At 32.9% G+C, this 21,955-nt stretch overlaps 1 protein-coding gene across 3 annotated transcripts in view; it reads right to left on the minus strand.

Annotated features, from left to right (window-relative positions):
* The window catches only part of SGCZ (sarcoglycan zeta), a 470,225-nt gene that overhangs the window by 211,012 nt on the left and 237,258 nt on the right, over positions 1 to 21,955 (minus strand). For all 3 annotated transcript variants that reach the window (XM_083833161.1, XM_083833160.1, XM_083833159.1), the window contains exon 2: positions 16,680 to 16,874. In XM_083833161.1, the coding sequence (XP_083689287.1) occupies positions 16,680 to 16,874 (195 nt within the window). The remainder of the gene's footprint in view (positions 1 to 16,679; positions 16,875 to 21,955) is intronic.

A 21,955-nucleotide genomic window follows, 5' to 3' on the forward strand; every position in this document is an offset into this window, starting at 1 on the left:
CTTTCCCAGTTTCATCATCATCTACCATCACATTATCTGCCTGCCATTACACAAATGACATCATTTTTCAAGGCATGTTATTTTTTCCTTTTTGCTCTTGTATTTTTCTTGGTATTTTAGGATCCAAAAATGCTAAATTTTGTGAAGAAAGGGACTAGAGCCAAATTTTTCTGCCTTCTACTTCACTAAGGATGATCTTAAACCTTTGTAATTCTTCCCCAACTTTGTCTACTGCTTCTTAACACAATGTTATCACCTTTCACTTAAAATCTCTGAACCTTCCCGTCTGTAACATGGAGAGCACTGGGGAAGCACGACTATAAGCTTGTCCTGTTCTCCATTCTTCCCTACCCATCCACTATTTGCTGTTGGCAGAAGATGCTGCACTTTTGTCTGATCCAAAGGTGAGAAATATGTTATACAGTAATTTATCCCGGCAATGTTAGCTTTAGTGAAGGCCAGCAAGGAACAAGGGTTTTGAATAGTTCTCTGCTGTCTTCCTCAATACTTGTAGCAAAAGTACATTCGATAAAGTAGCTACAGACAAATGTCTCTGTTAACTGCCAGATACTAAAACACACTGGGTTTGGTTGAATAACAGTACTTAAACATTTAAATGTTAAAAATCTCAATGTAAATTATTTGGACAAAAAACCACAATTATTTATGGTTTAAATTAAAATTGCATCTTTATTTGTATGAATTATATTTCCTACTTAATATAAAAAAAAATAATTATAGTGCTTCAGGTAACAAAAGCAATTCTAGCTAACTCTACCAATTTATTTCAGTATGTCCTCACCTAAACTGTGCATTACAAATTGTGTTGTTGAAATGAATTCTCCATAATAAGAATAACTTGCAATAATAGTTTCTACTCTGAATAATCAAATAAGGAGAGTGATAAATAAGTACAGATTATACAATGTATACCCAGCAAACCCAGCATACCCTTAGAACCCAGAAAATTTATACAACACCTAGCATTTCAGGTGTTCTCTAGTGAGCCTTAGATTTTATTTGAAATACGTAATCGTCAGACGTGTGCTGAAAGGCAAGACATACATCTGATTTCAGCCATCAACCTATGTGTTTGTTGTTCCTGCTGACTGAGATTTTGGAAATCTTTTGACCTCAGACAGAACGCCAGGGGTCAGCTTGCATAAACAGCATGAAATCACATGTGCCATATTGTTCAACATCTGTTCCTAACTTCACACAAACATTTCTCAGGAAAACAGAAGGCTGTCAGCTTCAATAATTCTGTGCTGAACTATCAACTTTTACCTGTGTTTTGTCTCACCAATTATTCTCCTTAGAGTCTGTTTAGCTAGCTATACCCAGCTAATGAACCTCAGATCAACCCCTAGAAACTTTCAACTTAATTTATATTGAAGAGATCATTTTATTTTCTCTTTCTCTTTTCTCCCTTTTTCTTTTAAATCTACTCACTTTCGAGACTCACATTGCATTCTCCTCCTTTTTGTTCTGCCTCGCTATCAGCCTGAATCCAGTCCTTACTAAAGACCTTTCTCCCTTGGTACTGTAATTTTTATAGCATCGTTATAGAGTTTAGAGACAGTTTTATAGTGAGTAATAAATATTTCTAAAATCGTTCAAGCATCCAGCAATTGTTTTTATTTTATGTCACCATCACATCTTGAAAGATCATAATGGTTAGAGGCCAAATGCATTTCTAAATTAATGTAAAATTTATAGCCCTTCATTAATTGGACAAAGTAATAAAGGAACAACTAACGAATGGCTTCTAGATATTTAAAGCTCTTTTAGCATACTTAAATATTTCAAGATATATTTAAACCTATAAATTGTATAAAAATGAATGCATCATACATTTCATGCTTCTTTGTTAAAACATGCAGGCATTGTGAAAACTCATACAATGCAGTACTGGCATTGCTAAGCATATTCAATTTATCTGATAGTGACATGAAAGGTAATCATAACTGCTAAGAATATACTTTTATTTCCTATAGGAGAGGCTTTCAGAGAGAGTTTAAACAAGTGGCTATTTCTAATGAAACATAATAAAGTATATTCGGTATAATTCTGCATGAATAAAATGCCAGAACCATTTCAAAAACCCAGTTTTATTTTAATTTCAGGTGACAACATAACGAGGCAAAGTCCTACATGAGAGCTTTTGAAAGAACAAGAAATACAGTTACGGAGTTTGCTCTCCTTTTAGCGCCTTCCTTTTCTATTTTTTTCCTATCTTATTGTTTGTTCTCTCCCCCAGTTTTTTTCCTCATTTCTTGTACCATTTTTCTTTCTTTTCCTTTCCAAGACTTCTTATTAAGAAAAGTTTGTTTCCATAATGTTCATTATTACCAGAAAAAAAAAAGTTACAATATTTATTTCTTTAAAGACAGAGTATGACTAAAGAGTATGACAAAATCCATAAAAAATAACCAAGAATCAGGTGTTTCTAGAAAGCCAGCAAAGCTGCTTGTTACCAAAATTCAAAATCAGCTTTTCACTGTTCTATAATACAACTTCGTAATTAACAAAAAATGCTTATTTTACCTCACCACTCAAAGGACATTCTTTTTTTTTTTTTTTTTTTTTTAATTAAAGAGTATGAAAGAGAAAATGATTTAATGTGGATGAGAATGAAATGAACCTCTCTAGGTTCATACCACTGTCTAGGTACTTTAATTGACCCATTGGTTCATGTTACTTTTTCAGTGGACTAAAATGCTCTAAATTTTTACTAAATATATTAATGTTATTTCATTATCTGGTTTTTAAATATTCACGAGTTTTCCAATCACATTCATTTTGAAAAAATAAATCATCATCATTCACAGCTAAGTATTCTAGCTAGACTAGAACACTTCAGTATACCATATTCTCTAGGCCTGTCATGATTTTAATTTTAGTAGTTTTAAAAATAAGTCTTGTTTTGCATTACAGGATATATGTCTGCCTGGGGCTATTTCTATTAGCTATTAGCTAAGAGCCCCCCTTTTTTTAAACATCAGAAATAATTTTTTTTTTTCCTTTAATGCAACTTTTTGATCTCATAACTTTTAACATCAGGTTATTCCTTTCTTTTCTTGTCATCAACAGATACATTTTAAAATGCAGCCAGGAAAGAAAGATTATGATTCACATATGTGTGTGTATATATATCTATATGTACACATGTATGTTTCATACACTCATGAAAACAGAAAGGGCATGCACACACATAGAGAGGTTATACACCAGACAATATATAATTTTATACACTTATAAGAGTTTATACACCAGAAAGTAACAGACCCATAATTAATTCTTAAAAGACAGAGAGATATCTGAACTGTGCTTTTGCTTCTCTAACGTGTTATAATATAAAGAGATAGAGGAACAAAAAACAAACAAACAATGGTAAATTTGAATGGGATTTTTAAATCAAATTTCATAAAATTAAAACATTTATAACACTTATTTATAAAAGAACATCTATAAAACCTCAAAGGAAAAATGAACAAGTGTACAATGCGTTGCCTAAGGTATCTGAAGCCAAAGGCAAAAATTGCTAAACAACTGACTGATGCTTTCTAGTCAAGACAGTATATTATAGATTTTGAACTATTTTTCAAAAATTATACATCCAATTGAAACATACTTACATTTATAAATCTGAGGTGAAAAAAACCCTCAAAATTTAAACTATGAAAATACCCAAAACTGATTCATATACATTTATTCCAAAAACTGGTATTGTTTTTATCAGTCCTTCAGAATTTATCTTATTTACCTTTTTACAGAATGGTAACAAGCCAGACATAGATTGGGTGTAATTCATAAGCACAGTCACATTTTTATGGTGCTTTAAGTTAGGGATCCAAATCTAACACTTTGGTTTAGCTTTGTTCTGCTGTGCACCCAGGCCTGCCATTTATTTTTTTTTTTCCTCTTTATGGCAGAAAGTAAAGATCCCAAATAATTCCATGCCAGATCAGGGATAGGGACTAAACCACGTAGTACTCTTGCCAAAATGTGACCATTAAATTATTATTTTTTTTCACGCCATAAAGTATTGCACTGCACAATACAAATCTTTGCTTTATCAGTACACTGCATAAGCTGAGAACTACCTCAGTGTGGCTTTCAGAAAAATTTAAGAACAGCCATTCTAGGTGAGACAAAAAGTCTACCTAGTTCATTATTTCATTTCTGACAGCAGTAAGCAGATGACAGCCAATCAGAAGAACAGGATATTCAGATAATGGCATTTTTGAGAAATCTGCCACCATTCTGTTATTTTGTCTTTGATAGCCTTTGGTATATTTTACTTCTTTGCATTTTCCAAACACTTCTTAAACATTTATAAACTTCTAGCATCTACATCATGTGTTGAAGTGCTCCACAGATTAACCACAGACGTTGTTGTCAGAATAACATTATTCCTTTCTTCTATTTTTCACAACCTCTCTCCAGCCACCTGAATGACCACCCCAGAACATTCCTTGTGCAGGCTAAATGTCTGTCTCTGTTCCTGATATTTAACCTGCTTCTTCACTTTATGGACACTTTCTTCTGACTGCATTAGTTTAGTGGACTCCCCTGAAATTAATACCTACAACAGTCACACCGTCAGTAAATAAAAAGGAAGCTGGCATATTCCTGTCACTCAAGTACACCCACCAATGCACAGTTACTGATCTTCACTATCATGCACAGAAATTATGTATTTGCACTTTGCACTACTACTACTCCACTTTCAAGAGAATGAATACTTTCACAATCAAGCTTCAAAGTTTTAGAGATGGAGTCATCACATACTGCTCTTAAACACCCTCTATAAGATAGTACTCATCTATCACGTATCTGTTATTTAGCGGAGCCTACCCTGTTATAGATCACATAAAAAATAGTTGTGAAGATCCTAATGCTCAAAAAGGATTTAAGTCACATTCAATATCTACAGGAGGATGTTTTTACAAGAACAACAGGCAAAGCTCTGCAAGGACAGTGTTTTAAACCAGCATACATATCATCAAGATTGATTTACAATCACTTTTTGTAAACCAAGCCATTAACTGATAACCTGAAACTTGACAGTCCTAGATTCTGTGTATCCAAAAACACAAACAAAAACACTTATAGCATACAAAAATATCCTTAGAAGTGTGAACAAATTTCCTGAAATACCTCTAATAACTTTTATCAGAGTGCTCTACATGTATTCAGTGGTTCTGAAGTCCAGTAAGTCATAAAGTTATTGAATAAAAATTTTAGACAGACAGACCACATGATGTAAATTTATTATTTCGGGAAATCTTTTCTGTGTCTAGAAATGATTTGTACATTGTGAGCTTACTAAATGTTGAAGCAGTGCTCCAACAAACAATTTCAGTTCACTAGGACAAAGTATTGTGAAATATTTGTGACTGGATTACTCAGATAAACTCAGATTTTCTGTCAATGAGTACTAGGACGCTGCTAGAATATTTCAGCTCAGTTCATATCTTTTGAAAATCTCTGATGATACTGTATCCTATGGTATAATACATCTGTATTTTAATTTTCATTGAAACAATGGTTTAAGAATGTTTGAAATTCTTAAACAGCTTCCCCTTTATAAGCCTATTTAGTCAAAAATTCTTATCATGTATTCTGTTGTACTGTTGCTTTACATAAATAACTCAGTTTTCACTTGAACTTTAGGGTAGCTGAAATAATTTTATTCACACACAGCATGAATCAGAAATCCATAAATATTTCCCTTCAGACTGTGAAAATGATTTTTTAATTTGCATAGTAATAAAGCCCTTCATCTGCCATTGAATTTTATTTTCTTGAAAGTAAATGCTTTGTTAACCTTCAGTGAGCTATAGATTATAGCTTTATTAAATCTTAAGACAAGAGTGTAGCAGTCCTTTGACAGTTAGGCCAAAGCTCAGATAACAATTCATAACAGGATGTTTATTTTTCCACAGTTCATATTAAGAATTAGAGATCAGAACACGCCTGTTAAAAATCAGAAGAGACAGGAGTTTACAGAAGGCATATTCCCCAAAACTTTCATATCTGCCATGGACTCTGTTTCCGTACTCTGCTCTTTTTGTCTGTCCATCAGATCTTGTCTAGGTCTCCCAAAAAGAGTGTGACCCTTTTTTAACCACAGCAAAGGGGTTTCCCCAGCAGTGACCTGTAGATAGGATTTCTTTAGACAGAAGGGAGACTCTACACTTTAAATGGCTGAGGCAATAGTTTAAGTAGAGGATGACAACAAAAAAAGCTAAAGTTTGTTTACCTAATTTAAAAATGGTTTGCATATTTTGACATTTGGAAACAGATGAGTTTGCTTATATACCATTACATCATTAACCCCAAATCAAAACAGACAAAAAAGACCAGACAGAGATTACATGTTTACTCAGACATGGATGGTGCTCCCATTTTGATATTTCCTACAAGGGTCTTAACTTATGGGCCTGATAAAAACAAATTAAGAGGCCATAATAAATTATTTCTCAAGACAAGCAACAAATCTACATCTGCAAGAAATCCATCTGCATTCTTTTTAAGAGACTTTGCAGAATCATTCTATTTCCTCTTATTAGGATTTTTCAGTATATCCAGAAAAAAATGAAAAGATAATGGTTATTTTTTACACTTGTACTGTGTAAAGATGTCTGTATGTTTCCACACTAACATTGCCTTTATTTCTAAAGGCAGTAAGAAAGGCTCAGAATGAAAGCTTGATCTCTGTCCCGGTCTTTTATACTTTAATTCTTACCGTCTCCAACCCCTATTAATCACTATCGATCTGTTCAGGAAATGGCAACAATGGAAACAGTTAATTTTAATTGTTACAGAGTAGGATTACTTCTTAACTGAAGTAATGACAATACCCACTACAATTAATTTTTACAGAAGTTATCTTTCCAACACATGTAAGAATTAGATCTCTGATCGTAATGACTGAAATAGAAAATAGCAAAGCAAGAACTATCTGTCTTTCAGGTTCTTTCCACTGAAATTTTGGAGTTGCCATGAAAACGTGCCCCCTAACTCTAACTAAACTGTAGCTTGAGTAATTCTATGGCATCTTTTAATTTTAATCTTTTTAATTTTAAAATCATCTGGCTCTTTTACTAATCAATTTGTTTCTCCATAAGCGTTCTAATATATTCATATTAAAAATTACACTCAAGGTAGTGATAATAATAAAATCATTCTAAAAGTAGTTATTAAATCATAAAGTAATTGAAATCACTTTGCAAATCATTTATAAAATCCCAAACTGAGAGTAAGATAATATAGAGCTAAGCATATATAGCAACTCTTTCCCTTAATAGTTAGCATTTTAATTATGGAAGAGCAAAAAGAACACAACAAAAAAATCCCACAACTATGAAACCCCCAGGAAATTCAAAATGTAAACTGTTTATATCTGTCCTGAGAAAAAAATAAGTTTTGGATCTGTATATACACATAAGCCTACATCAATCTGCCCTGAGCACAAATCCACCAACAAATTTCTTATTAACTATTTGCATCATATATTTTTCCTTTAAATTGACTAATGTAAAAGACCAAGTTCAGCACTAATTATCATCATCATTTGGTAAATAAAGTAAAACATTACAGTGCATGTCTTAACCTATAATTTGACAACAATTAGTTCAAGCAAAAACATCTTTTGGATTGCATGTTCATCCAACAGAGCTAATAGATTTTCATCTCCTCTACTATTCCTATGTAGAATGCCCAGACCTCCAAACATGGCTTAAGTGAGATGTACACTGAAGACAACAAAGAAAATAAAAAAGGCCCTGTTTAGCATAAAAAATACACATCTGATATTACATATGTTAAAACGTGGATCCGATTTTTTTTTTTCAGATGTAATAAGTAGACTTGAAACTCTCAAGATCTTTGAGGAATCCCGAACAACTTGTTATACTTAATTGCATGGCGAAGTAAAAAGAAATCTGCACTGAGTCTCTTATCGTTGATGCTGGACTGATTAATTTGGAATGATGGCATGATGTCACAGACTGGGTATGCAATATGTTGCAGGCAATAATAAATCATTGGACTTTTCAAGAAGGGTCAGCCAAATTTCTATTGCAATCTAGGCCTTTTGGATGGTGTAATAACAGTGACTTCTATTTTTTTGTGGTTCCACTATTTCTGTGTTCTCTCTGGCAATGTTATTTTTATTCTGCCTTTGTGAGATTTCTTGATTTTTATTTCTAGATTTTATCTATCACTACAGTAAAATATGACCAGACCCCAAGAGTATTGCATCTTTTGGGTAAAGGTCTTTTCAATTTTTCTATTGGTCCCCTGAAGGCCACACAAATATATTATTCACATTTTTGATAAAATGTTCATACTGCTGTATTACTCCTGCTTAAAAAAAAAATTGATTTCATCATTTAATCCTGCCTGGGACTCTAATCACACATCCAATATCCTGACTAATAAGAAAGAAAAGGAAATACTCTGCCATGTAAGATATATATCACTACATATTCTATCTTCCTATTTCTTATTTATTATAACTTATAGATGTGCTAGGTCTAATTTAGGCTACACTGATATGAGTACAGGCTGCTTCTGTATATGGATTTCTATTGATTTCAGGATGGAAGATGTGTACGAATAAATACAGGATTCCAGGCACAGACTGTAATTTATTATTGTACTGCATACCCACATAAATCATAACAATAATGCAAGAGAAAGAAGATACCATGACACATTTCATTATTCATACAGATTGTTGCTGTCTTTAAGTAACTAAAGTTTGTTCAAGTGGTTTCATATCTTTCTAATTACTGCTAAATAACACTACAAAACATTACTGTTTGGCCTGAACTATAAAATTAACTAGACTGCTTTATTTGCCCTATTTGTGACAAACACAATTACTGATGCATTAGATTATATTTCTTTTCATATAACGACTTTGTGTTGATAATTTTCCTGAACCCTAATATATATATATATTTTTCTTTTTATTCCAATTAAAAATAAACACAACACTTCAACATCTCTCTTCAAAATATCTGCTATTCAAGCAACAGAATTGGACTAATTAACTCTTGAAACTGGTTTCTTGGATAAACCTTTAAGAATTCAAAATTATCTTTGTATAATATTTTCTTGAAAGTCTCACTTTCCACAAACATTTATGTCATGCCAGATTACGCGTGGAAAGGGAACACCACTAAAAGCCAATAATGGAAATGAAGTTAATTCAATTTTCATGAAAGCAAATATTTCAAAAAAAATCTGAAGTACTCGTTCCGGTCTATTTACGTAGTGAATGACTAATAATAAGTTGTCTAGTAAACATTGTTTACTCAGCTAAAACAAATTATTATTATTTAATATAAGGCAGACCTCCACAAACTGAAAATACAAATAAATAAATATAATAAATATAATATTCATCCTCATCTAACTTATCAGAAGACTTAGAGTTGCTGTTGCCTTGTTTTTTACCTTCCGTTGCCACCCTCAGCATTCTCTTCAGATGTTAAAACTCTTACAAGAAGTTACATGAGTCTTAGTTTAATGCATATCAGAATCACTGCATGAGTAGTAAAGGAAGACATAGCCAACCCACCCTTTTTTTTTGAAACATGTGGCAAGTTACCTGTGGCACACTAGATGGCTAACATGGTTTAAGACGCAAATTATGAATCTATGCCCCTTACGTTTATATTCCAAATCTGTCCTGATGCTTCATGAAACAAATCTGAAGCAGTGAGACAAATGAGCAAACAGTGACCTTGTAAAGCCAAATACCTCCTTTCATTCTCAGTGCTTCTTTGGAAAGTAAACATTATTTATACCCTCCATTGTTTTCCCCAAGCTTTCAAGATTCTGGATACTACAATTTTCCAAAACTGCAAATACAAGGTCATGTTGAAATTGTTTAAACTATTGCATTCATAGATTGTGTGTACACAGAAATTACATTTTTACAAGGTTAAGTAGGGTGCAAAGTAGTTATTCTTTGATTTACTAATCTTCTGCCGTTAAATCTGCATGACTAAACAAGTATAAAAATGAGAAATCTATGTGTTCTCCATCAGAGATCATTTGTAATAATAAACACTAAAGAGCACAGATCTACATCTCAGGAACAAAACGAAATATTTAAAAGCTTCATTCATCCAACCAAAATAAATAAGGAAACCTGCGCATCAAACCAAGACAATTCACATTTGATAAGAAATGCTGTTAAATAGTACTGTTTTAAACAATACCTTCCTAATTTTTACAGGAAGTTGCCTTTGTGCAAGATGCCTTGCACTGTAAAATACCTAATCAAATATGTGACATTTTGCTGTTTGTGCCGTCTGTTGCCACACATATATGTTACAAATAAGAGATCATAGAACCACAGAATCATAGGGTGGTTTGGGTTGGAAGGGACCTTAAAGATCATCTAGTTCCAACCCCCCACCATGGGCAGGGACACCTTCCACTAGACCAAGTTGCTCAAAGCCCCTGGAATTTGTTATTTTTTCCCCCATAAGATCAACAGAAGGAAATATAAAATACAGGAGGTACAAATACTAAATGAGATACAAAGTGATTTAGAAAAATGGGGTTGGAAACAACTAAAAACAAATTCATCATTGTACTCAGAACAGCAACTATGTGACACACTATGTGACACAGGATAAAAATAAATCAATTCATTCCTACCTACTGCATTCCAAATAAAAGAGGATGCAAGTTTTACCAAATAGCCTCCAGTTCCATAAAGGTGTGCCACTACACAAATGTTAAAAATAAAATAAAATGTAGGATTGTGAAAAAATTACTAGTGAAATTGACTACTAGCAAGATTCCTTAGCTGACATGCTATTAGCAAGTGCTTGGATCATGCATGGAGCTGACAGGTTCATTCAAGAATCTTAAGTTTCTGTCTTCCAGTGCAACATAAAAAGGAGATGAAAACAGTCAATTATATAAATAAGAATCTGTGTGAATGTGTGCACATGTGTATTTTTTTTTAACTGATACTTATTTTAGCTAGCTGACAATTTTCTGAACTTTTCTTAAAAGGCATTATAAGAAAATATATTCTGAATATATGATTAGAAAATATTTTTAATATTTTTAGTATTTTCTGAGCAGAAAATATTTTAATGAGTACATAGATATTTCATAGGAATTTTCAATAAAACTTTTTATAGGGATGATATCTAAAGTTTGAGATTAAAAGATAATAAGACAGAGCTCATATACCTATTAAAAAGTAATATTAAGAATCCAATCAGAAGGAATAATAGCCTTTGAGTAGGACACTTACCTGGCACATGATCTATATGGGAGATTGCATGAATTTGAACATTGGTCTCTGATATCTAGACTAAGTTTCTTAATCATTAATAATTAATGATATTGCCTGCTTTGGACTGGATCATTCTCAGTACAAAAAAAGAGCAAACAAAAAGGAAACAAAAGCTTTCTTGCATTCATCCCCAGATGGGACATGAGGTTCTCAAAAACTAAAAGGTTGAAAGATGTAGAGTAACAGTTTTCAATCCAGTTAAGAGATATTGAATTTTATTCCTCTGAAAATGTGATTACTTCCAGTATAAATTAACGGCAATAAATGATTGCCACTGAAATAAATGAAATATGCAGATATGACAACATTTTTATTAAATATGCAGCAACTGATATTATTAAATCATAATACTCATTCAAAACCTAATAAGAAACTGCTGCCTTTGAAAATGAAAGAAGTTGTCTATTTGCCAAACAATCAAATTATTTTTGAGATAAGTACAGCTACTAAACAACTTCATAAATTTTAAATGCCAATCTGATACAAATGTGACACCTCAGTGAAAATTAGCTAACAGCTGCTTTTTCATTCTAGAGAAGTGTGCTAAGCTGCCATGGACAAATTGTTCATGGGTGTATGTACCCCAACAGCATAAGCAGTTAAAAGCTTGCCCTTCCACAGCAACCGAAAAAACAAGAAAATGAACTTGGGTTCATTGGTCTAGAGAAATAAATGTATTAGAATATTCAGATTTAGATTTTTGAATCACCAGAAGACTCTAAAAGTCAAATTCCTAGAAGAATATAGGGACGATCTATAAAGATACAAACAGAGACAAGTTAATAGTTGCATGTATCTGCATTATTATATATGCTGACACACAAAAAGAGTTTGTTGTGTTGGCATGCGTACCTTAGGGCAAGCACTCAACCACCTTGCAAACTAGCTGCTGTCAAAATACACAGGGCTGGAGCTAGGCAGCCAACAAGAAGAGTATGATCAACTGGGAACATGAAGCACATGAATTCCAGACAGGAAATTCAAATAGCTGCTTATGTTCACAGCTAAATTGAAGTTCCAGTTTCTGCGAGGAATAGCTTACGTTTCAACCCAAATGATGAGTTTTCTCATTCCCAACCCAAATGATGAGTTGTCTCATTCCTGATTGTAAAAAGAAGTCAGTACTACTGGCAAGAGGAGTTTAACATGTAACAATACAGAAAATAGTGTGCCATGACATCAGACAAAATTGACTACAACATTGCTATAACTACAGCAGTAAAAAATACCTGAACTGTGTGATTCCATTCTTAGATGGGTAACATAACAAACAATATTTTCATACGTCTATTTCTAGCAGGAAAGCAGAATACAGAGACACAAAAGCAAACAGTTGTACAGCCGAAACCAGTATACAATTTGGTGCTAGTATTTCCTATCATATGTGGCTGAATCACAGGCCAACCCAACAGAGATTCCTACTATTACACTTTTTTCAACTTTAATAAACCCCAACATCCATGTAGTGTAACATGTAATGGAATAACAGTATCATGTAAACACCCATATCAATGCCAATTGCATGAATACTAGAAAATGTATAAATGCACTCATATTAAATGACTCCCCACCAAAAGATCTCAAGTTCCTATACTGATTGCCCCACGTCACAATATCACTTCACAGTGCTACTTCACAGCAGTAAGAGGACTACTTTGAACTTTCTCTTTTAAACTGTAATTTGAAATATCCACAGAAAATTTTCAGTCACTTGTTTGTACACTGGTATTTAGTGACAAAAATGTGAAAAAAATCTCCTTTATAAAATAAGATTGACAGAATGTCAATATACTTTATTCACTGGCAGCTATATAAAGAGTAAATAATACAAAATTATAGTTCTATTGAGGTTGGAGTAACTTGAAGACTCTATAAAATAATAAAAAAAATGTTATCAGACAATATGTTCAAGTGATTAAATATTTTAAGAAAAATAAGCTAATTACCTATGCTATGAACCGGACAATATGACAAGAATGAAGGCACAGTAAAAATATTTATTTCATTGCTATCATTTAAAATTCATATATACTGCATAAGTGAAATAATCAGGATATTAATACATATTAGAATCACAGAATCATTAGGGTTGGAAAAGACCTCTAAGATCATCTGGTCCAACCACCACCCTACTACCAATGTCACCCACTAAACCATGTCCCTAAGCACCACGTCCAACCTTTCCTTGAACACCCCCAGGGATGGTGACTCCACCACTTCCCTGGCCAACCTGTTCCAATGCCTGACTACTTTTTCTGAGAATAAATGTCTCCTAATATCCATAATTTACGCTGGGTAAATTGTCACCAAATAATTACTTGAATGTGCCATCTTTCTTGAAACACCTAATAACACACATGGCCTATACTAAGTGAGAGGTAGGATACTATAATCTGAGGGAAGGTGAAAGACAGACATTTCCATGGGGAGCCTGTGGACCATGGCAATGTTAGTACAAGGAAAGGAAATAATAAATGTTCCATAAAATTCTCATCTCTCGGGTATGTGATTTTGATTCTCAGAAAAGCTATGAATTTTAGTTTCTGGCTTGATTCTTCTAAGAATCAGGTCTCCTTTGAAGATTAGGCTTACGAGCTGTGAGGAAAGTTGGGATCATTCTTGACGGTAACAGTTGTTTATTTTTCAGGAAATAATTTAATACAATAGATGAAGTCCAAAGTTCAAGCATGTAATTCAGAGATTTTGATGGTTCCACTAGTGAAGGATATATCATAGTGGTTGAAAATTTACCACTCACTTCAGAGAGATCCACTTGATGCACATTAGACAAGAAAGAACTTTATTCCAATGATGAGTTTAGCCTGAGGATTGTTTCACGGCTGTTATTTGCAGAACATTTTGTTCAAGGTCAGACCTTTCTCTAATATAAACTACTATTGAATAATTACTTTCTGCATAAACCCAGGATAAGATAGTATGTTACAGACAGATATATCTATCAGTGGAATTGTTTGGGGACTTCTCTGTATTGAAGTTCTCACATTGCATCTTTTTAAATAGATGACTGAACAGTGAGGGAACAGATCTCAACCAGACATTAAGGGACAGCACCAATAAGCTATCAGCTGGGGAATATGTTTCAAAAAATGATTACTTTATCTCTGATTCCTACATGTAATATTCCCTCTGCTACACTGATTGATACTAATTACTTTTGGTTTTGCTTGTTTAACTGATACATATTAAACTCGGGAAATTACTCTTAACTTGTACTTACCCTGCAAGTTTCTTCCTTCCATTGTACATTGGAAGAAGAGACTGTATGCCCAAAGGTTTATCTACCATTTCCAGTTACACCAGCTAATCTCAGAAAAAGAGACTTGCACAAACCTGCCTGTACTATGTTTTTGCCTAATTGCAAATAAACCATTTTCTTTTTTAATTTGCTTGTTTGATCGGCTTTTCAATATGCATATCTTAAGGACAATTTGACTTTAGTTGACTGCCTTACTATGAAATCAGTGGCCTTATGGGAGACCATATTTCTCTTTGTGCATAAAAAGAATGTGAGATAATGAGCTCAGATTCAGAATATGACCTTTACAAGCAAGGTCAGTATATTCAGAAAACTTCCCTACTGGAGAATCTATGAACTGAACTCAGAAAGGCTTTTATTGTGCCAGTTGTCCAGTGGCTACAGCTGTACAGTTAAAAATAGAAAGTCAACAGCTCACACATTAACATCATTGCAACTGTCAGCCAGCAATGACAAAACCCATGACCTGGCTTTTCATGACCCCTTCGTACAATTACTGTTATTTTCATAAAGAGCTCAATATTGGCTGGTGCAAAAATGGCAAAGAATTTAAAATAATATCAAAATGTCAAGCAGTTCAATTTCAACAATTATTTTTATCACGGCTAGATTCCTCCTTTGTGCTCTTTAAACAGTTTGACAAACGTATTTTCCCATTCAAAAGATTTCAAGCTGTACTTCCGATTTCTTACCACTGCTGAGATACACAAATAAAATTTCTGAGCAGTAGATTCAAATATTTTATTGGAATGTAATCTTTTGCCCAGAGAAAAGTGCTGTGCTATTTAAACATCTTCTCAATATTTTAAATTTTCCATGGTTAATTCCCTTCTGGATAAATATCAGACCATTTTACTCAAGTCAACAGATATGATATCCTAAATATGCTTCTAATATGAGTATCAAAAGCGTATGTGTCCTATTTTGCAAGCACATTATGCTAAAAAATAAAAACAAAACAACAAAAAACTTCTATCGAGCTCTTCAATACATGAAATTGTCATATAGTTGTCAAAATACAAATATACCACATTTATCCACTGTTGGCAACTCAAAAGTTGCAATGTATTTCTACAATACGTCTCACCAGACAACGATCTCAGGTAAAACTATGTATTAGAGAGCATTGGCAAGTATAGAACAGTTTCAGATGTGTTTAAGGCTGTTTTTATTGGCTGCTTTTTATTTCCAAGAAACTAATGCAGAATTGAAATGTGCCATGACCCTAGTAATTAGAAATACCCTATTAAATGCATCAAAACCCAGAAAGACTATACTGCTATTACACTGGAGCAGAACCACTGTTATTTTAATCCGAGGAGTGTTCTGTCTTTTGATATACAAAAAGATACTACACCACAGCCAACTAGTGAGCACACCAATCACCTTTACACAAGCAAAGCTTTGGGAACAGCTGGGCAGATAATACAACCTCTACTGAACACAAACATTTTTCAGGTACGTGTACATTGGGAATACACTCAGTAACACTTCGGTGCTATTAAAGTTTCCAGATAGAGGCTGTCTCATAAATGTCTGTGGTTTTTATACCCACCTACCTGATCTTATCAACATCAAAACAGGTACTGTTTGTTCTACGTGAAACACAGAGTTTTACTGGCCATTGAGGACAGTAAGCTTTATAGAAACAGTAACAACAGATACTAAAAAAGCCATCCCAAGTTGAACCCAACTAACCTGGTTTTCTCCTTTAGAGGAAACATACCATACAAAACAGGCATAGCATACTCCTACTGTTTGCTATCAGTGCTGAAAAGCAACCAAGAGACACTTGTGGCAGTCACTGTTATGCTTTCAGTTGGGCAAACAAATAAATCTAAGATACAGGTATATTTTCAGCAGATATTAACAAAAACAGGGCACAGGCCACTCACATCAGAATATATACAAAGAGTATAAATATATGAAGCAACGCTCAAAGAAGTATATGCCATTTCTAATCCAAAGTTATAGGATTTGTATATAATATGATAAAGGAAAGAGAACTGAAACTACAAGTTATTAGTATAAGAAATAGGATAAAGCCACTGAGATACTTACCACTGTGAAATTCATAACCTTCAAAATCCATATTGTCATTGCTAAGTTAACAATCATGGTAACCAACAGGAGAAGTACAAAGAAGTATAAGCACCTCTTTCGCCATCCATAAATCCCTACTGGGTAAAACTGAGGATTTTCAGTCCTTGGAAGGCTGTTCTGTTGTGTTGCTAATATATACTGCTCTCGTGTCATCTGAAAAAGAAAGATGTAAATGTAAGTAATGAAAAACTGGAAGGCCTATATCTTATAGATTTTATCATGTAAAGATTATCTGAGAACATAAAGAAATCAATTTCTATGGGCAGAGAAGGGATGCATAAATTCAGGAAAAAACATATAATTACTATTTTAACTAGGCTTTTAGTAAGAATCTGGTGGTTTTCATTGTATTATTTTTAATTAAAGCTTTTGTTTGATATTTCAAATTGGATTTGTGTTTCAAATGTATCAGCAAGAAATTCTAAAAGATAATAAAGTAATTCATGTACATATCTTGCATTTTACTTCCAAAACCATTTTACTGTTCTTTGTGAGGTCATTCAGAAAAAACAAACTAACAAAAACAAACAAAAAACAGTCTTGGAGAAATAAGTCATGGAACAATTTCATACTAATAGAAAAAAATCTATTGTTTCTAGCAATGCATGTCAAAAATGAAGTTATCACTTTTTTATAGTACTCGGCAAATTAAATTAATAATTTATGCCATTATATGTACACTTATATTTTATACAAAAGTATGCCATTATTTGTACCATATTTTACAGAAACAGAAAAAAGAAAACTCTTCTAAGCTTTAATTTTAGCCATAACTTCTGTTTTTATACTGAACTATTTGAAGTTATTCTAGCAAATGAACAAGAAGAAACTGTTTACAAAGTTCTTAGAGAGGTTACAATTAAATGTTTAGAGCAAAAATGCTTAAGGCATTTCAGAAGAAACCATTTTACATTTTTAGACTTTTTTTTTTTTAACATTCTTAACTTTCTTTTACAGGTATTTATATTCATATTCAGATATCACATTGCCTTTAGACTGGGAGGTATTACCTTTTCTCCATGAATTAAAAATGAAATTAAATATATGCCTATAACAGCATGGATTTAATAGGCTTTGTGCACAGGGGGTGGAAAAAACCAACAAACAAACCAACAAAAAAATTCTCTCATGGTTTATAAGCTTACGTGCACAAAATGAATCAGATAAAATGATCAGTTTTACATTTAAAGACTGCCTTTTATTTTACTAAAAGATCATAGAACAGCCTGAGCAAAACTCAGTCAATTGATTCAATAAGAAATAAGAACCAGATTAAATCCCTTTGTAGGATCAAACAACTGTTGATTTCATAAATATACATGTCTATATATGTATATATTTAAAATGTAAAGCTAAAAGATATTTAGGTAACCATCTCATCTGCTAGAGGTTTTCCCATGCACTTGTTAATGAACGAGACATAAACTGCAAAAATTAACTCTGTGAATATTTACAACCAGAATTCATGAATACACATCCATATAATAACACTAATACGCATCAGTAAGTCAAACCAGGAACACCAAGTTTACAAAGGTGGTTTTAAATAAGCTAGTAAACAGGAATTTTGTTAGTTACATTCCTCAGTCCTCCCAAGGCAAAATGTTACCGGACTTCAAAATCTTATGTTACCCTTTATCATGACAGTATTCATCCTTTTTTTTACACCATTTCATTTCTTGTCTTGCCATCCAACTTTATATGTAACTTACAAAGTGATTAACACCATTAAAATTAGCCAAAAAATCAACTTCCAAATTGTGAGAATGCCAGAAGTAGGACTGCCCCTAAAACAGAATGTTTCAACAACATTAATAAAACCCTGCTAAGTCCCTAATTTAATTCCCCAAACTGAAGCTGACCATTCTTATGAATACCATTAACTTCTTCTCAGATACTTTATACAAGAACAAATCTATAAAGATTAATTCATATACAGTCCACATGTTCTATTGAACTAACTTTTTTTTCTTTTGATATCATATACAAGCATTTTTTTTGTTGTTGTTAAATCTGTTGAATATTTTTTCCAACAAATAAACAAACAAATAAATAAATAAATAAACATTTTACTTCCAGAACTGTTCAACATAAAACCACACCCAACTAGCTGTCATCCAAATTCAGGCAAGTCAATATATTTCCTATTTTGTCTGTCTAAAGTCATGTAACATCAGTTCATCCTTACCACCACCAAGGATCAAGATTTCATTTTTTCTAAGAACTATAAATACATACCTAAATAATAAACAGGCAGTCCCAAAGAATATGCCATATGCTATAACTATAAATATATTATTGCAATTTTTGCTTTATCTTTTAGGGTTGTTAGTCTGGCCATGTTACAATTATTGGCAGCATTCTCACTATGTATTGTATACTCAGGTAAAAATTCATCAGCTAATTTTTAAATTATTGAGAAAAAAAGTCCTGCTTGGTCTGGGAATTAGCACTTGGGAATGTTTAAGGTACTAATACACAGAAACACAAAAAGTTTGATGACTATTTCCAGTCAATATCATGCTTTTATCACAGTAACTGAAAAATTATTAGATCATATTTACTTCAGAAATTCCAGATCACTGGAAGAGCAAGTAAGTTACTACAATATTTTTAAAACATGAACTCCATGAGCCTTGCCAAACCACACAGTATGACAGAATATCTTTCAAAATCTGGTCACACCTAATAAATCTGACGAGTTTTAGCCTAGAGTTCTGATTGATAAAGTGCATATATACTTTATATATATACACGCACACACTTTAATAATACTTGTACACGCATTCAAAGAAATACATATAAACATACACACTTTTGACAACTGACTATTTCATCCTATCGAATTTTCAAAATAGATTATGAAAATACACATTTTAAACAGGCTGACTGACAGATTTTATTGAAGAGGTATCATTATTAGATGAATATTTAAGAAAACTGATTGCAGTACTAAACTTAATGCTATTCCATTATTCAGGTATAGTAAATATGAAATGACCAGCAACTATTTCAAGATGACAAAAGAACCATGGGTTCAATGTTTACTTGGATTTCTGACAATGCCTGAGGATCCCAACTAAACAAAAATAATTAAAGAATTGCTTCATTAAACAAAGGTTTCAGTCTTAGCATCTGAAACTGGTAAACTGCATAGTGCACATATGCACGTATCAATATCATAATATCATATTATCACATAAAATCATAATATCACAATATCATAAGCGACCCAGAGACTCACACTAAAAGAAACAAAAAATAATTCCAGTAGTATCATAACTAATGAGAGCTCTAATTCAAATCAAAAGTAATATGGGATGCATTATTCAGTACCTACAAAGAAATTAAATCAATTCTTACAGTACATTGAATGAGATTCGTAAACAATGCAAAGGAAATTATCACAGCATTGTAAACTATTTAGTCATGTCACAACTGAATTTTTAATTTTAATCTTCAGCTACTCCTATACTTTTTGATCCTCTTCAGTATTAGAGTATAAAAAGATCACACTATTGATATTTTGGGGCCACTATGTACTACAGAAACAGATACCTCATACCTAAAAATAATTAATGAATGAAGCAGAGACATTTTACATTTTCAAACTTTACTTTAGTCTTTTGAAAAATCATAATGTCTTACAGAGGTAAACTTTGAAAGCAAAAAAATAGCAAAAGATGTGGAGAGGATAATGAGCAAATAATCTAAATCCAGAGGATGAGATTGTTGGAATAATTCCTAAGGTTACAGTAGCAACCTACTTAACTAGTGTTTATAAAACCCATTTAGAACTTGATTATGACTTGCAAATAACCCTCTAGGCAAGCACAAGTTTTTCTTAATGGCTAACAGCTCTTTTCTAAATGTCACATAAGAAGATTCAAAACCAGCAAAAGAAATAAAAGGATCATTGTTCTTAATTAAAAGATTGTTAGTCTAACAGAAGAAACAGTCCAATATTTGCTGTTAATGCAGGCAGGGTATTTGACTTCTGTCTTATTAAAAAAATATTATTTTCAGAAAATTAAAGTAAAAAAAGTTATATAATCATTTTGTCTATATATTTTCTGGATCAGCTCAACAACTACTAAATCATTGTTGATTCCATTCATCCCAAATTTTTTAAAAAGTTACCCAAGAATATAAATATATGTTTTGAAAGGTGTTTTTTGCCATTTTGCTCAGAAAGCGAAAAATAGGCAGTAGTAGTAGCTGTAGTAGTAGTAGAAGATAGATTTAGATTTGATAATCTGAAATGGTAGGGATGGGGTTGCCAAATGGTAATACCATCCCTGTAAGAAGGCAATTAAAAAATTCTTCCCAAGTGTGGTTGACAAATAAAAACAAAAAAAACCACAAACAAACAAACAAACAAACAAACAAAAATGAGCTTAATGCAGTAGCTTCCTCATGACACAGTGAGGAGCTCTTAGGAAGATCACCTCTCTGCATGTGCGTCCAGCTGCTAAAATAGGTGGAAATCCAAACTGGGAGCAATACCTTTGATCAAAGCACAACATGCTTTAAGAAACATAGATGACTACAGAAGATTATGATTATACTTAACAGACACAGCAGAAGTTATCAGAGAGAATATACAGAGGTTGATATGACTCATGCCTGTTTGAAAGTCAGGCAGTCTAATAAAAGACTGGTATCTCAGTGGGGATGGGGGAAGAAAGAAACTTCATAAATGATTTGCCAGGATAACTACAATGTTTTTCAGATCTGAAATTCTTTCATGCACATACATCCCACTGGACTGGGACTCCCGTGTTTTTCCAATCCCAAATCTATGTGTCAAGCAGGAATATCAGCATCAGATGTCAGCATCATTGCACATAAGAGAAACAAGAGCTCAGGAAGGAGAGGAAGAAACTCTTGTACAGACAATAAGCAAACCAGCGAAAAACAGAAGACTCATCCCACTGCCCTTCAATTTGGCATTACTTTCAGTGCTTTTTGTTTTCACGCAATGTAAATTTGGAGACATTACAATCAGAGCTGGTCCAAAGTTAGTTTTTCTAAAACTAAGTTTTTCCTGTTCTCTACCAACTGGTTTGTAGTTTTCTGAGAAGCCCAAGCTGAAGGTCTCAAGTTTCACGATCCCTGAAGCAAATGTTGTAATTCAGATTGCTTAGAGACACACAGTTCTCTCTAATCTGACCCAGATTTTTTGCTAGCTTCAATTAATACATTTCATTTGACAGTCCTTCCTATTAACAAAG

This window comes from Anser anser, assembly GCF_964211835.1.
Source record: "Anser anser genome assembly, chromosome: 4".
Taxonomy (NCBI): Eukaryota; Metazoa; Chordata; class Aves; order Anseriformes; family Anatidae; genus Anser; species Anser anser.